This window comes from Apteryx mantelli, chromosome 18 (genome assembly GCF_036417845.1).
Source record: "Apteryx mantelli isolate bAptMan1 chromosome 18, bAptMan1.hap1, whole genome shotgun sequence".
Classification (NCBI taxonomy): Eukaryota; Metazoa; Chordata; class Aves; order Apterygiformes; family Apterygidae; genus Apteryx; species Apteryx mantelli.
Genome location: NC_089995.1, coordinates 2,666,774 through 2,682,187, shown reverse-complemented (window position 1 = coordinate 2,682,187; position 15,414 = coordinate 2,666,774). Strand labels below are relative to the sequence as shown.

At 49.5% G+C, this 15,414-nt stretch overlaps 2 protein-coding genes across 3 annotated transcripts in view; both read right to left on the bottom strand.

Annotated features, from left to right (window-relative positions):
• MMP24 (matrix metallopeptidase 24) overlaps window positions 1–1,047 on the bottom strand; it is a 66,404-nt gene extending 65,357 nt beyond the window's left edge. For both annotated transcript variants that reach the window (XM_067307929.1, XM_067307930.1), the window contains exon 1: window positions 983–1,047. The gene's annotated coding sequence lies outside the window, so the exon portion shown is untranslated. The remainder of the gene's footprint in view (window positions 1–982) is intronic.
• Window positions 1,048–7,661: 6,614 nt separating this feature from the next.
• On the bottom strand, window positions 7,662–14,413 carry EIF6 (eukaryotic translation initiation factor 6). Its single transcript, XM_067307637.1, has 6 exons — window positions 14,247–14,413; window positions 14,062–14,147; window positions 12,975–13,150; window positions 11,501–11,677; window positions 10,636–10,817; window positions 7,662–9,403 (listed from the first exon to the last, which is right to left on the bottom strand). The coding sequence occupies exons 1-6, from the start codon at window positions 14,351–14,353 to the stop codon at window positions 9,394–9,396; spliced, it is 738 nt and encodes a 245-aa protein (XP_067163738.1). The 5' UTR covers window positions 14,354–14,413; the 3' UTR covers window positions 7,662–9,393.
• Between the last annotated feature and the right edge of the window lie 1,001 nt (window positions 14,414–15,414).

Below are 15,414 nucleotides of genomic sequence, written 5' to 3'. Positions count from 1 at the left end.
ACACCTTACTTAGACTGGGGGCACTAGATCCACAGAGATCCTCTATGGAGATGGGCTCTGCAAAGGTGGAAGTCCTTGCTTCAAAGGGATGAGAAAGAAAGTGCACCACAGGATCAGAGCTGTGGATGCCAAAGACAGTTACACGGGTTCAAAAAGTAAACACAGAAATTCATGCCGGGGGACGGGGAGGGAAGGCATGCCGGGCATCACCACAGGCATAAAAAAAAGCCAAGCTGCAAAACCGCTGGGAGACTGGGCGTTTTGTACTGTTGCCTCGGCATCTGATGTTGGCCTCTGCCAAACACAGGATACCGGCACGGATGGGCCACAAGAAGTCTGAGCAAAAGCAGCTGACCTGGTTATGCAGCAGTGAAAGAGCAAGCTAACCAGAACGCCTTTGACAAGTGCTACCACCACACACCACCTTTCCCCCAGGATCAGATTCTGGAAGAGGGTGGGGATCAAACACAAGAGGCAAGATCATCTTCCAAAGCCAGTTCCCAGCTTGGGTACGTGGAAAGCGGTGAAGGCGCAGGCAGAGAAGCTGGGACACGACCGACACCGCAGAACTGAGACCAGCTCAGCAGCAGAAAACTAAAGCGGGACTTGACCAGGAGAAGCGGGAGGTCCTGAGGCAGCAGCAAGACAAGAGCCTGACAGAGATGCCGGGAAGCCTTTTGGCGGAGCAGCAGTGCCCAGGCCCAGCGGCAGGGCTGACGGCAGGCGCGGGGCAGCCAGGGCGCCGCTGCCAGCGCAGCAGAGCCTCCTCGCCGCCCCGCGGCCCAGTGTCCCCGCAGGACCCCCGGCCCCGGCCGAGCCCCGCCCCGGGGCTCCCCCCGCCCCGCTCCCGCCGCCGGCTACCTCGCTCCCAACCGGGCCCCGGGACGCCACCGCCCGGCCCGGCGCGGCGCGCCGCCCTCGGGCCCTCGGCCCTGCGCAGCCGGCGGAGCCCGGGCCCAGCCCCCCGCGCCCCGGGACCCACCCGGCCGGTGCTGGTGTCGGCGGCGGTGGCGGTGTCGGCGGCGGCGGCGCGGAGCAGGGCGCAGAGCAGCGCCAGCAGGGAGCCCGCCGCGGCCAGGCCCCGGCGCCGGCCCCAGCCCCGGCGCCGGCCCCGGCCCCGCCTCGGCGCCATGGCAGCGCGCGGGGCTGCGGCCCGGCGGCGCGGGCTGCGGCGGCGCGGCGAGGCCGGAAGGGGCGGGCGGCGGCCGCGGCGCCGCCTCTTCCTCCTCGGCGCGGGCCTGGGGCTCGGCCGGCTGCAGGCCCCCGGCCCCGGCGGCGTGTGGCGCGTCCCCTGCCGGGCCGGGCTGCCGCGCAGCGGCGCGCCGGGCTGGCGGGAGGGCCCCGGCCCCGGTCCTGGCGCCGGGAGGGGCCCGAGCGCCGCGGGGCTGCCGGGGCCGCGTCCCCCGCGGGAAGGGCTCCGCGCCCCGCCGCTCCGGCTCCCCCACGTCTGCCTCGGGCTCCGGAGGCGGGGGAGCGCGGAGGAGCTCGCAGCAGGCCCGGGCCGTTGTGCAGCGCCGGAGGAGGCGCGGGGCCGCGCCAGGCCCCTCCCGGCCTCTCTTCTCGGGGCTGGGTCGCTTCCCCTTCTTGGGAGGTCCCGGGGGCAGGCGGGGTGGCCAAGGCCGCCCGGCGTTGCCCTTTGCTTGGCTGCGGCCTTGGAGACCTGCAGCAAACGCGCCCGCGCGTAGAAAGCCCCGGTGCAGGAGGCCAGCTGAGCGCCTTAGTTACACCGGGAGCCTGGGGCTATGGTAAAAAACTGGGGCCGCAGGTCTGTGGGCAGCAGCCCTGCCCCAAAAGCCTTCCACGTATGAAAGCAGCGGGCAGGCATTTGGGAGATGTGTATGCAGGTGGAGACACGGATTTCTCTGCTGCCTCAGAGAGTCCCAGGGACCTCACTTCACTCCTGCAAGAGTTGGGGGGGTGGGGGGACACAAAAAGTGACACCTGCAGTAATAGTTGGAAGGCAGGGGAAGCTGTGGGTGTCAGCCCCCTGGCCCAGCCTCTGTGAGTGGGGAGGGGAGCACAGGGCCTAAAAGAGCAGTAGTCAACCTGCGCTTTCGCACCTGGTTAATTAAAGAACTTCTGTCATGAGCTTGGGGAGAGGGAGGACATGCTACAGCACCGGGGGAGTCTCTTGCTCTGTCTGCCATTGCCTTTACCATCCTCAGCCTAGGAGCTGGAATGAATCTCCCTTAGCAAGTGAGTCTTTTAGCACAGTGCCCATGGCCAGCCTGTCGCATGGGGTCACTTGCTAGACAAATTAGACCCATACAGCGGGTGTCAGTGGGGCGCACGCTTGGAGCTGGAGGAGTTGGCCTGGAGATGGCGTAGCCGTGGCTGGGAAGCGCCAGGCTGGAGCGGGCTGCTGTTGTCCCGGAGAGCGGGTGTCGGGGCAGCGGTGCTGCCAGATGGGGGGCGTTGTGTTCTCTGGCTGGTGGGTGGGCAGGGACTGCACCTTCCCCCAAAGCAGCTTTCTCAACCTGCTGTGCTGCGTGCCTGGACAGCGCCAGCCCTCTGCCTCGAGACTCAAGCTGACAGCAGCTCAGCTAGCGTGCGGTTGAGGCAGTGGCGGTGCTCAGGACAGCCTCTGTGCCCTGCCTGCGGAAGCTGGGGGCAAGCTCTTTGCGGAGCCAAGCCAGCTGGAGCTGCCCCTTCCTCCTATGCCTTTTGTTCTGTCCCAGGGAGAACTTACAAAGGCAACGGCTCCGGCTGCCACTTTGACCCCCTGCCTTGCTAGAGAAATCCCCCTCCCATGCGCATGCTGCCACTTTGTCAGACCTTCCCGTTCACCAGCACCCCGTGTGCATGCGGTGAGTGCTTCTGACAGCCCTTGCTCAGCTAGCCACAGGCAGGCAGGGCAGCAGTGAGTGCTGCACTGACTTCGTGCCACATTGGCATGAAGGGAACGTGACCTGTAAGCCTGCCCTGCTGACTGGGTGTCCCAGCACACTTGGAGCACGTGATGATTGCTGAGAGAGAGCTTCATGGCTTCTCCCAGCTCAAAGGAGAAACCCGAGCCACGCTCAGAGAAACCTTCCGGAGTTAAAGAGCAGCACTGCGGAGCAGTGAAAGCTTACGTCTCTAGAGCCACGTGAATCTGGTACGTGTGGCCTCAATGCAACCCAGAGCCCTCTGCTTGGCCTCTGGTCCCCTCAGGACCTGCCTGTTTGCCTTTGGGGACAGCCCAGAGCCTTCTGATGGCCCACAAAGCCATCTATTCAGCTTTTCATGAGCCCCAAAGACCTCCATTTGTCATCATGTCTTTTCCCCCACAAGACCTCTCCTCATCTTTCAGTATCACACAGAGCCCTCTGTGTGCCTTTTGGGGCACCTAGATGTCCCCATGTGCCTTTCAGTGCATCCCAGGGCCTCCGTGTGCCTTTTGGAGAACCCTGGGGTCCTGCCTTGACATTGGTGATCCTCCCCAGGAAAAGGGCGCTATGGACCTGGGGACGCTTGGGCCCGTATGGAGTGAGCAGAGCATCGTCCTGGTCAGCAGCGCTCCCTGGGCATGTCCGTGACTACTGATTTACAGGCTTGGGTGTTGTGGTTGGTGCTTAGGAAAGGCCAACAGCTCAGCCCTGGCATGGACTTGTCAAGGGCTTGGTTGTTCTTAGTGTTGAACTCTCCTGCAAGGCAAGGGCAGGCCAGGGCTGTGATTCTGTACAGGCAGCGGGATAACTGAGTCCTTAGCAAGGTCAACTGTTTTCCCAGACAGCTGCATATCGCCTTCTGGAGTATATTTTCAAAATTCAGTCGCCTTTTCTGTTGCTTCAAAGAACTGAAAAAACAGTTTGGTGCCTTTTATGTTTTACAGCTACCTCTTAGCTGGTTCCTGCTGCACACTAAACTGCTCGTGCAGATGCACCCTTGCGGCACAGGGTAAATGTATATTTTTGATTACCAGGGCTGTGAGGTACTTTGTAATAACTCCAAATGACTCGTTAACCTTTTGAAAGTCCAGGAGCTGACCACGGCACAAGTTCAAATCAACTCTGCAGCATTGGTGCAGTAGAGCACACTCGCACATTGAGGCCAATACACCCCCAAAGCATCAAGATTCACTGCACACACATAACACATGAGAGTAAGACAACCCCTCCAGGGCACTGCAGTTATTCATATATTTGCATGCTTTTATTTCTGCTGAGAGCACAAAAGGATGCCCATGCTAAGCCTGGAAAGCCACTGGAGATAGTGCCAAATCAGATTTTAATATTCGAGTTGGTTTTTGTAAAAGAAATAGAGGAATCTGCTCTGGTGATATCCAGAACAAAGTTTAACTGAGATATCTTAAAAGGAACCATCTCTCCTCCTCCCATCTTTCTCTTATATAGCCTGTACCTGTAAAAATTTGGATGCTGAATGAGATTTTCATACAGTTCTCTCTATGCACTCAGGAAATCCTGCCCCAAAGTACAGGGATTTAGGAGACCCTATATGCCAGGGAACAACCCAAAGTATTTTCACCTCCTGAAAACTAAATTGCAACAGAGGTCCATGAACACATGCAAGGGAAGATTTTAAGGGTACCAGGCTCTGTAAGAGGAGCATGAAATGACATGTACCTATTGTGAAGGAGGTGTTTGGTTTCAAGGGAAAATTAGACAAGGATAAAACCAAGTTACTCAGGCCTAAAACCTGCCTGTAGATGTGTGTGGAGAGAGAACATGCATGGGCATTTAAGTCACTGAGAAACTCAGCCCTCTGTGGTTACTAGTGAAAAAGCAGCAAAAGCCACTAGGAAACACCAGCCAGCCACTCCAAAGCCAGTGCTCAGGCCAAACATGAGAATTTGTGGTGACAGAGATGCAAGTCTGTGTCCTCACTGTACCTGAAGCAATGGCCACTGTGAGCAGCCAGCTTGTTTAGTTCAGGTACCACCTACCCAAGGACTGAGGGAGCCCAGGAGGGACAAGGGGATTATCACCTGCTGAAAGAACTGGTGGAAGGAGGCAAGTAGGTGAGCAGTTGATCCACTACCCCTGAGTACAATCCAGGTCCCTCTGTAATGCACTTATGCAGTCTTGGGGCGACTTGAATCAGGATGCAAATGTCAGTATTCATATAAGGGAGAGTTCCTTATATTCCCACATCTGAGCTCATTGCTGGGATCGTCTTACGCTACACAAGCACAGCACCTGACCAGCAGAAAAACATCGACTCTGTCTGCCTCCCATCAGCATGGTTAAGGCATCTTCATGGACAGGTGGTCGTGTTCCTTGTCTTTATATCCCACCCAGAAACACAGTACCATGACATATTGCCACCCCAGGAGAGCAAGGAACATCAATGCTTATTCAACTCTAGTCACATAAGCAAGAGGCTCTTCTACGGAGTTACAAGCATGTTCTTGGCAAGATACACACAGCCCTACAGTGTCTGGCATTTCTACAGCAAGAGGGAAGTCCTGGCACACATTTACCTTGAGCGCAGCAGTTGCAGCCCTTCTGGCTCCTCTAGGGAGCAGCTCACTATATACCCTAATTTGCACTCAACATTCTACATTTTTTCAGTTTTTGACTATTGTGAATAATTTCAGTGAAGCAGGCCCATTTTTCCACATAAATTATAAATATGATGGAACATACTAATCACCACAGTCAAAACAGAGGTGGTCCTCCACTGTAACAGGGATCATTTGCTTCTACCATATAAATTAGTCATTAATCCTCAGTGGGACCTCCCATCTCACTCCATGGGGACTCAGGTTTTTTAAAAGCCTCTGCTAAAGGATACTGACAAAGGTTTTTGGAAATTAAAGTACATTATAGCAGCCAAAGCTACATGCCCTACAACTTCTTCACAAAACCTTGAGTTGGGAGACATTCCTCCCTCAGAAAACTGAGACAATTCTTCTCTATCCTATTGCATGGAGGCCTAATTTCAACTTTTCCTCTTAGTTTAAAACTTATTTGTCCAGCAGAGCAGGAATTAATTGGCTGGAGTTCCCCAGGTAATTCCTGCAACCCTTCTCAATACCTGAACTCACACATTGCCTTGTGCTGCTTAATACCAAAGGTTGTGCTGCTTAATACCAAAGGTGGGTTAACTGTGGTATACAAGCTACTGCTTTATATTTTAGCATTTTCATTTTTATGAACTTTTAGAGCTTATGGCACTAATACCTGGTGCTGGGGACTTACAACTTCATTTTATTGACTATTGCAAAACACCTTCTATTGACACTTCAGCTTGAGAATGCTACCTTTGAGACAAAGCACATGAAAAGGAAGGGTCAAGCATTGCACAGTGCTTTAAGTGCTTTAACCTGTGTAATGCCAAGTGCCTGCCACTTGCAATTCTGTATTGCCTTTCACTTGCAGCTGTGCAACCCTAGTTGTCATGGAAGTATTTTTCCCTGGTGTTATCCTCATGGCCTTGCACCTACAAGCCCTGACACTGTTTTTAGGCAGGTTCCCATGGGAAGCAATTGTCAACAGCATGAAAATCACCTCTTCTTTCCCCCAGATTCTTTCGGAGATTTTAGTTTAGAGTAAAACCAAAATGTAATGAGTAACAGAGTAGAATTACCCTATATATGCACAAAAGCTTGGAAACCAGTGTCCAATACCTGCATCTAATCTACACACAGTACTCAAGATGCAGATGCATCAAGGGTTTACAGATAATGATGCTGTTTGGGCTTTCTTCTTTACCTAGTAATCCCAAAGATTTCGTTTGCTTTTTTGACTGTTACTGAGTACTAAGCTAATGTTTTCATTCAAATATCTACCTCAAGCCCAAGAATTTGTTCCTGGTCTCCTAAGATCTTATCACTGTGGGTGTGAAATTTGGATTCTTACCACAATGTGCTTCACTTGACATTTAGCTACATTGAATTTCATTTACCTATCAACTCATCAGTCTGTCCTCATCCTTACTAGTTGGAATAAGTCAGTATGAGCAAGCTTCACTGCACTATTTCAGTGCCTTTCCTTAGGCTGGACACAACACTGAGCATCATGGCTCCCAGCTGAGTTACTTGTGAAGTTCCACTGAAAAATCTAACCATTTACTCCTACTTTTTCCCCATCTGTAACCAGGTAAAAGGGCTTCCCTCTAATTCCATAGGATCATCCAGGATCATCAAAAGCCTTTGGTAAAAAAATCTGCCAAATGCCTTTTGGAAATTCAGGTAGATTACAACAGACCTCCTTCTCCACATGCCTGTGGACTCTTTCAAAGAACTCCGTAGGTCTTGTGGGGCAGGACTTCCCATTAAAAAGCCTGGTTTATACTCTCCCATAATATCACGTATCCACATTTCCACTAATTCCGTTTTTTATTATAGTTTCTATTAATTTTTCTTGTACGTAGGTCCACCTTACTAGTTCAGAATTCCCATATGCCCTTTGTTTAGAACTGATATCACATTTGCCACCTTCCAATCTTCAAGTATCAATGCAACCTTTACAAGACACCAGAGTGAGCAATATCCTCTTTTGCTTTCTTTCTCTAATCCTCTTTGGCATCTCACAATCTCCAGCATTGTGCCAGTATCTTTTCTGCTTAAGCACTGAATTGGATTTCACAGAGACTGGATTTGTTGTTGTTGTTGTTTACCACTAAGCAATTTTTAACATGTAATACACACCAAGATCACCATTACAAACTAGGATTCCTGCCTATCAGTTGGAATGAAAAAAATGCAGTTACAGAAATTGCAGAGGAAAGCCTCAGCTTTATTCACTTCACAGCTGTGAGAAATACATGCCAACACTTGTAGCAACGGGCAGACTTCACCATTTTACGCCCAATGACGTAGCCCTGTGACCAAAGGAAAGCAGCTTCTGGCTCTCAGTACTAAGATTTACTAAGAGGAGGAGACCTGGAGTCAGTGACAAGAAAGGTTGTCCAGTCCTTCAAAGGGGCCATAAAAAAAAAACAAAAATTGTTAGCCAAATAGTAGTAAGGAGAGCTATGGGCTGCTTACAGGTTTCCCCAACAGCAGAGGGAAGGTGAGTTGTCTGAAAATGGTAGTCCCTGGCTCCGTTACCATTCCAGACAGACCAGGATTGCAGGACTGCTATGATTCAGAGAAGATCCTACTGCAATCCTTATTTAAAGAACATCCTTTAACCAAACAAACACTTGTGAATCCTTCCCTGAACAGCCAAAGAGCAAAACCAAAATGAAATAATATTCTACAAAGCCTGAAGCACCAGGGCCAAAAAAGAGCTACGTCCACACTGCACTTAGGACAGTGCTCCACTTCCTCCAGGAAACCCAACTGAGAGTAGCGCAGCTATGTGGAATCAAGAGAAGCGCTTCTACGTCCCCCTAGGATGGGAAGCAGAGGCATTCCTCTGCCTTCAACACTCCTTAAACAGGCAAGCAGAAATGAGAGATTAAGGAACAGCTGTGTTTAAAAGCAAATGACTATCATATATCAGAAAGCAGTATCTAAAGCTCCTTTTCGTCGTCATCACTCCCCGACGAGCAGATGCTCTGTACTAGCCAGCTCCCAAATCTGAAATGTATGACTGAATGGAGGAACTGGTTAGAACTGGATTACTTAACTTTTTTCTACATAATTCAAGAGGAGTGCATTTCAACCTTTTTTGATTTGCTGACTTCTAAGAATTTCCCAGTGTAGGTGGCCAACTCCTGTAGAGCAAGTTTAGGCCTACTGACAGTAGCATGCTTTTCCAGGCTCTCTCTTGCAGATGCCTCAGAAGCAGCACACAGGTCACCAGGCACGTGCAGACAAAAACCCACTGTTCTGAAGGCAGTCCACACTTTGTTGCTGTTTTAAGTTCCTGGATTAACTTCTTTGAGAAACTCCATTTGAGCTGATCACTTCTCACTTTAGAAATCACCTTTCCCTGCCCTATGGGAATAGCCACAAGTCAGGGCAAGAGAGCAGCTGATATCTTCAGAATGTTTTCGTAGCAGGTAAATTCAGGACACTTCTGGTATAGGAACAGCAAGGGGCTCTTAAGTCTACCTACAGCAGAAACACTATTCTTTAGCAGAAGTGTGGAAACAGAAGGCAGTGCTGTATGTGTGCAGAAACAGACTGCTGTGCACCAGAACACTGATCCATTACTTAAGGCAAAATAACCTCTAGTGACCAATACCCCAAAGCTAAGAGTAAATACCACGGGCTATTTTGAGGGTCTAGTTCAGCATCACAGAGAGAAAGAGCTCTATTGTTATTAAAGAACTGGAGAATGTCAGCAAAGGGATACAGAGCATTCCTTATTTATAACTTATACATGTTATTTGTCAGTTTTGTAATAATACTTAGTTTACAAAACACTATAAAAAGTTGGGTTTGTAGCCTCTTCCTTGTGTTAGGCCTGCAGCAGAAGGTCTAGAAGTCTGTACTCCATAGTGCAGCCTCACATTTCACTCCTTAGGAGCTTCCTGGAAGGTAGGAACCAACACTTCTCATGTCAAGCTAGAAAGACAAAACAGAGATAAGACTTAGCAGATAGAGTGCCAGAGAGTGCAGAAGGCATTTCAAAGTATAGTCAGTTCTCAACCTCTAGTTGCAAAGGACCAGTGGTAATTTCGCTTCCTAGAATATAAGAGTCTGAAAAGAGTGCCCCAGAGCCCATGCTGCTAACAGCCAGAAGTAAGAACAGACTTTCAAGTTGACAAGGATGAAATGTACACTCAGCTGTGTCTGGGAAGTTATTAAAAACTCAGAGCAAGTTTAATAATGGCTCTGTGTTATGTTCACAGACACCAAGCCTTTATACAGGTCCTGTGAAAGGGCAGCAAAGAACTCTTTCAAAGGGTTTGTTTTTCAAAGAATTCCTTATTCTTTCCCAATGCAATAAACCATTCCCATACATTTTTATGAGAACCAAGAACTCTGTCACTAAGTTGTAGAGGCCTAAGTAAATCAAAAACATATCTCCAGCACGAAAGCAATGACCCTGAGAGTTACAATCAGTTAAAAGACCAAATGAAGTTTAAATAGCATATTCATCTATAAGGATGCCTTATAAATTTTTTTGCATACATCACGGAATAGGCAATATCCTGTATCACTACTACTCCACATAGAAAACAAGGAAACCTGACTCCTATTAAAAAGGAACTTAGACAAAGCCTTGGACAAAAAGGCTTTTTAAAAAAATCAGCTAACCAAGCAACCAAAAAGAAACCCAGCAAAAATGTTCAAAGGCAGCAGAAAAGCTCCAAAGTCTTCCTGGCTCCAGATATGGTTCTAGCAAGCATTTGAAATAAAAGCGTTATGGGTTAGAACAATCAAAATGCAAGATGCCAAGCAAAGTTACAAGCATTTTAACTTTTAGAATAAGATTTTTTTTCCAAAGAAAAAAAAAATCATACATGACATAGCTAAGCGCTGAACATGGAGAAAACATTGAAGTGGATACTGTTTCTCACAAAAAAGCATTATGTAATTGTAATTAGAACTGTTATACTTTTCCACTAAGCAGGCTTATAAAACTTAGGACCAAAAGAGCTAGAAGAAAATAAACCTTTCTGTAACAAGATAATTCTTGTCAATAACTCAATAAAATGAAAGAGCAAGAGGGGAAAAAAAAAGACAAAAAAAAGAGAGAAATCATCTTTGAAAACAGCTAATTTTACAGCTTCACTGTAGTAAAATGTTGCCTGTTTTGATTGTTCTCATACACAAAGTTGGATCCTCCTTACCTGTCAATCAAGGAATCTCTCATGTTTGTAGCAATGGTACTTGGCTGAGCTTCATTCAGTCTGAAGACACTCTCAATAACGGAGAGTTCAGTACTGGTTGTATCCAGCCCACAAAAGGCACACCAGTCATTTACAACCATTCCTGCTGCAATGACCTCACTGCCACGATTCACTGTTCCCGCCTGGCAAAAACAAACCATTAAGAGTTACCATGGTACACTGACAGCAACACACTTTGTTATGTTTTCTCATTACAAGTCTTCAGTGAAGGGCCTCAAATCACACTCCTGAAAAGAGATTAAAGCTTCTGCCATCAATAAATTTATAAAGATTTTAGATAAAAAGTTGGAGACTAATGAAAAGCCTTTAATATCTGGAAAGAAAGCTGTGAAATTCAATAAAATAAAACCTTATGAACAGGAAGCATAAAGTTAGAGCTATCCTAAAATTCACAAATCCAACTCAACTAACTAGGTTGTTGCTGTTCTATTCAGTAGGGAAAGGATTTTATGACTGGAATTTTTAAAAAGCTGCCTTTGGCCAAACCACAGACAACCTCCTATTCTGCATGAATGAATCAGCACTGCTTGCACAATCCCAGCAGAGCAATGTTTCAGGAACAAACTAAAAGTGCTATGTAGCTTATTCAAATTCAGAAAAGACAGGGAAAGTGTCTTAGAGAAAATGCCCCCTTCAAGTCTTCTCCTCATTTCCCACTTGGAACAGCTCTGCAGAGAAAACAGTATCAAGGAGCCTGTGAGGAAAACAAAAAAAAAAAATCACGTAGAAAAAAATCAAGACGTAGAAACATTAAAACTGAAAACTAGGATGGAAGGGAGTGGAGAAAGAAAACACACACTCTTACCACGAGTGGGACCTGAAGCAATGAAGAGAGTTCATCCTGATCATCAATTGAGGTTTTGGGGTGCACAATTCCTCCTTGATTACTAAAAACACAGTAACTTCCTACCAGCACCTGATCTGCTACCGTTTGTCTGAAAACCTCAACTTTTAGTACATCTGCCAAGATCTCTTCTGTCTCCTGCAAACAGAAAGCAAGAATAAAGTCCTCAGCAAAATGGTACTGTAGAATTAGAAGTCAAGCTACTCCTGCACACAAGCATCAGCTTTGAAAACCTGCTCACACTTTCACAATCCACTGGAATTCAATCGTTATATAAATGCTTAGTCGTCTTCATCGTTCTTTATACTCCAGGTTTGTTTCCAGTTATCTATGCATCCTGAGCTGAGAGCTGGAAAACTATAAACACAGGTTTGTCTTTCCTAAGAAACGCTCTTTCCCCCACTTTTTCTGGAGGATGCTGTCAATACATGAATCATTTCAATACCTGATCCCTGGGCGTGCCCTGTGAATCAGTCTTCTCTTGTCCCAGATCTAGGACACGCCTGAACAGTGTCTTTCTGTGCAACTCTAGAGAACTTCCTTCCCCTCCAGATAAAGCTCTCCAGGTTTTCACTGTAATTTATTTTGACTTCTTCCTTTCTGGCCATCTTACTTACTTTTTAATACTATTTAAAACATATGCTACAAAGACCATTGTCTTTTCCTTTTGCATTCCTTATGCCAATTCCCATTTCCCTGTCACCTTTACCACAAATTGAAAACAAATAGCCTAAGGACCTTCATTTTCTGTAGTCACACTGCACACCTCTGTAATGCTACTAAGATATCTGCTCTCAAATGTAAAGTGGCAGCAATATTCTCTCCAGTACCATGTTTTAAATTTTCATGGAAGAACCTTCCAGTTTTCTTCCACTCAACTGTCTAAATATATAGTAAATAAAAAGCCTGTACCCCACTACTTCCCTGTCCTCCTTCAACACTGTTGGAAATTTCAGCTGGATCAGCAGCATCCTCTAACTACTGCTATAACCCTGACCAATCCCCTTTTTATGTTCTCTTTAACTGATTATTACACACACACACACTCCTTTTTATTCAGTCAATTTCACATACCCAAAGCAAATTGCACCTGATAATACACTCCCACATCCCATCCCCTCCCTTCTATAAACACCATATACTACAGCAAGCCAAAAAAGAGGGCACGGACTATACTCGGGGAAGGGTCCACCTCTACGAATAAAAATTAACTGTAAAAAAGGACACAGATCAACTGAATCTGAGTCATAAATACAATATCCAAGTTTGTGATTTCTTTCCTTAGAAGAAAGGAAGCATGAGGCAGCACATCCTCCTCCATGAGCGCTCTGCTGTTAGCATAATTCCCCAGATACCTAACTACAAACTCAAACCGTAGCTTCCAAATCATTTCAAATGCATTTGCTATGAATTTAAAAGTGTAAGAGTCATATACCCTGTCAAGATCTGGATGAACAAGAGCTACATAGTCATTGCAAGTAGTAACATTGCCCAGAGCTGAGAGCCGCTCTTCTACTCGCTGAATTCGTACAGAATCTGGAAGACTATTGCGGATGTGTTGAAGCTCTTGGTCTGTTGTACTGCTTGGGACTAACAGTCCATGCCTGTTCCCTGAAAGAAAACAATAACAAAAAGGAATAAAACAAGTTCTGCATTAGATAAAGTAATTTAAATACACGTTTCCACTGGGCTTACTACTTTCCTGAAGTTCATATAATGCTTTGGAATTGTCCTTGCTCTATCCATTCCTCCCAGGACCAGAATTCAGCCCAAGAGAAATAATGTTACCATTTAAAAATAAAACAGTATCACAGACAATGGGAAGACTGGGAAGAAATAGACTTACCTCAAAGTAGAAATCAGTAAGCGGCAAGCAGCACTACCTTTTATCGCTTCTCTTATTCAACAGAACTAGAGGAAGCATAAGGTTCTCACTGAATCACTTTGACAAAGATCTTCCCCTACAGATGCTGATCGTCCAACAAGTGTACAGATTCTGCTCGTTTGCATTACTTTAATATGGCAAAGCAATGAGGTAGAATGGACAAAAAATATTCTTTTCACAGTAACAAAACTCAAGTCAGAAAGAGGTGAAAAGCTTTTCTTTGACTTACACATTTGTAATGCCCCCTGCCTCCCCCCACCTCCAGTGCTGGCTATGAACCATTAACCTTCAGGAAAACGGAACAACCTTTCCCGGTTTGCCAGAAAGCAGACTTACATGTGTCATCAGCCCATCTTCATGTGCTGAAAGGCAAACGCTCCTCCTTACCCTTAATCTTTCTTACTGCATAAAATTTGGGTTTCCCAGTTTCACTCCTTTTCCTTACGTGCTTGAAAGCCTTAGAATAAAAATTCCCTTGGAGGAGTAGGTGCTGCCTGCCGTACTCCCCACCACAACCAAACCCACAGTATTTTAGAGGGGTTTTTAGGGTTTCCACTGGAGCAGAGGCAGCTACACAACGCCGGCCGCGGCCTCTCTCGCACTAAGGAGCCGGAAGCGCCCCGGCCGCGGCACCTACCCACACACATGCGGCCGATGATGCGGCAGCCGGCGATGGAGGCGTGCACCACCGGGATGGTCCCGAAGAGCTCCCCCTCGAAGACGCTGCAAGGAGGAGGCGCCGTTACGGGGCCGCCAGGGGCGCGGCGGGGGGAGCGGGGGGGCCGGGCGCGGGCGCTGCTCGGGCCCCGCCGCGCCGCTCACCTGTAGAAGTTCTCGGAGCCGCCGATGGCCACGAGGCAGTAGGCGTTGGTGAGCTTGGCGAAGCAGCCCAGCTCGTTGTTGTTCTCGAAGCTGGCGCGAACAGCCATGGCGGGGCCGCGATCGGGACCGGGACCAGAGCCGCGACCGGGACGGGCGCCGCCGCTTCCGCTTCCGCCACTTCCGCTTCCGCCGGAAGGCGCGGGACAGAGCCGTCCCTGCCGCCGGCCGACAGCTCCCCGGCCCCGGCCCCGGCCCGGCCTCGCCAGGCCCCGCGCAGCCCGAGCCTGCCGCAGGAGCCCCGCGGCGGTGCCCGTGGGACAGCGGCACGCCCGGGGCCGGCCCCGCGGGCTGGCACTGCCGCTAGGCCCAGCCGCGCGCCGCGGCCTGACCGCAGCCGCGCTCGGGCGCGCCGCCCCGCCCCGCCCCGCCCAGCACGGCCCGTGTCCGGGCGCCGCCGGCTGCAGACAGCCGCCCGTGTCCGGCGCCGCCGGCGTCCCCCGTGTGCAGCTGCTGCCCACCTGCGGGTGCGACCCGTGTGCGGGCGCCATCCCCGCAGGCGGACGTGATCCGTGTGCTGACCTCGCCCACCCGGCGATGTCACCCCTGTGCCAACACCACTGATCTGCGCCCACCGCCCATTTGCAGATGCCACCCGTGTGCCCAGACGCACCACCCTTCTCCCCATGTGCACACACCGTGCAGGTACACATGCCATGCACGTGTAGGCACCACCCATGTGCACACACCACATGAGCCCAGACACCACCTGTGTGCACACACCGTGCAGGTGCAGGTGCCGCCCATGTGCACACACCATGCGTGCACAGGTGCCACCCATGTGCACACACCATGCAGATGCCGCCCATGTGCACACACCATGCGTGCACAGGTGCCACCCATGTGCACACACCATGCAGGTGCAGGTGCTGCCCATGTGCACACACCATGCGTGCACAGGTGCCACCCATGTGCACACACCATGCAGGTGCCGCCCATGTGCACACACCATGCGTGCGCAGGTGCCGCCCATGTGCACACACCATGCAGGTGCCGCCCATGTGCACACACCATGCAGGTGCAGGTGCTGCCCATGTGCACACACCATGCAGGTGCACACATCACATGGGCAGACACTGGCCATGCGTACACACCACATGTGCAGAAACCA

What these genes read in the sequence shown, in the direction of transcription:
- EIF6 (XM_067307637.1), bottom strand. Translation starts at nt 14,353, where the DNA reads ATGGCTGTTCGCGCCAGCTTCGAGAACAACAACGAGCTGGGCTGCTTC. An exon ending in CATCGGCCGCATGTGTGTGG is followed by an intron (nt 13,151 to 14,061) that starts GTAGGTGCCGCG and finishes GTTTTCTTTCAG; the next exon opens with GGAACAGGCATGGACTGTTA. An exon ending in TGCTTCAGGTCCCACTCGTG is followed by an intron (nt 10,818 to 11,500) that starts GTAAGAGTGTGT and finishes TGTTTTTGCCAG; the next exon opens with GCGGGAACAGTGAATCGTGG.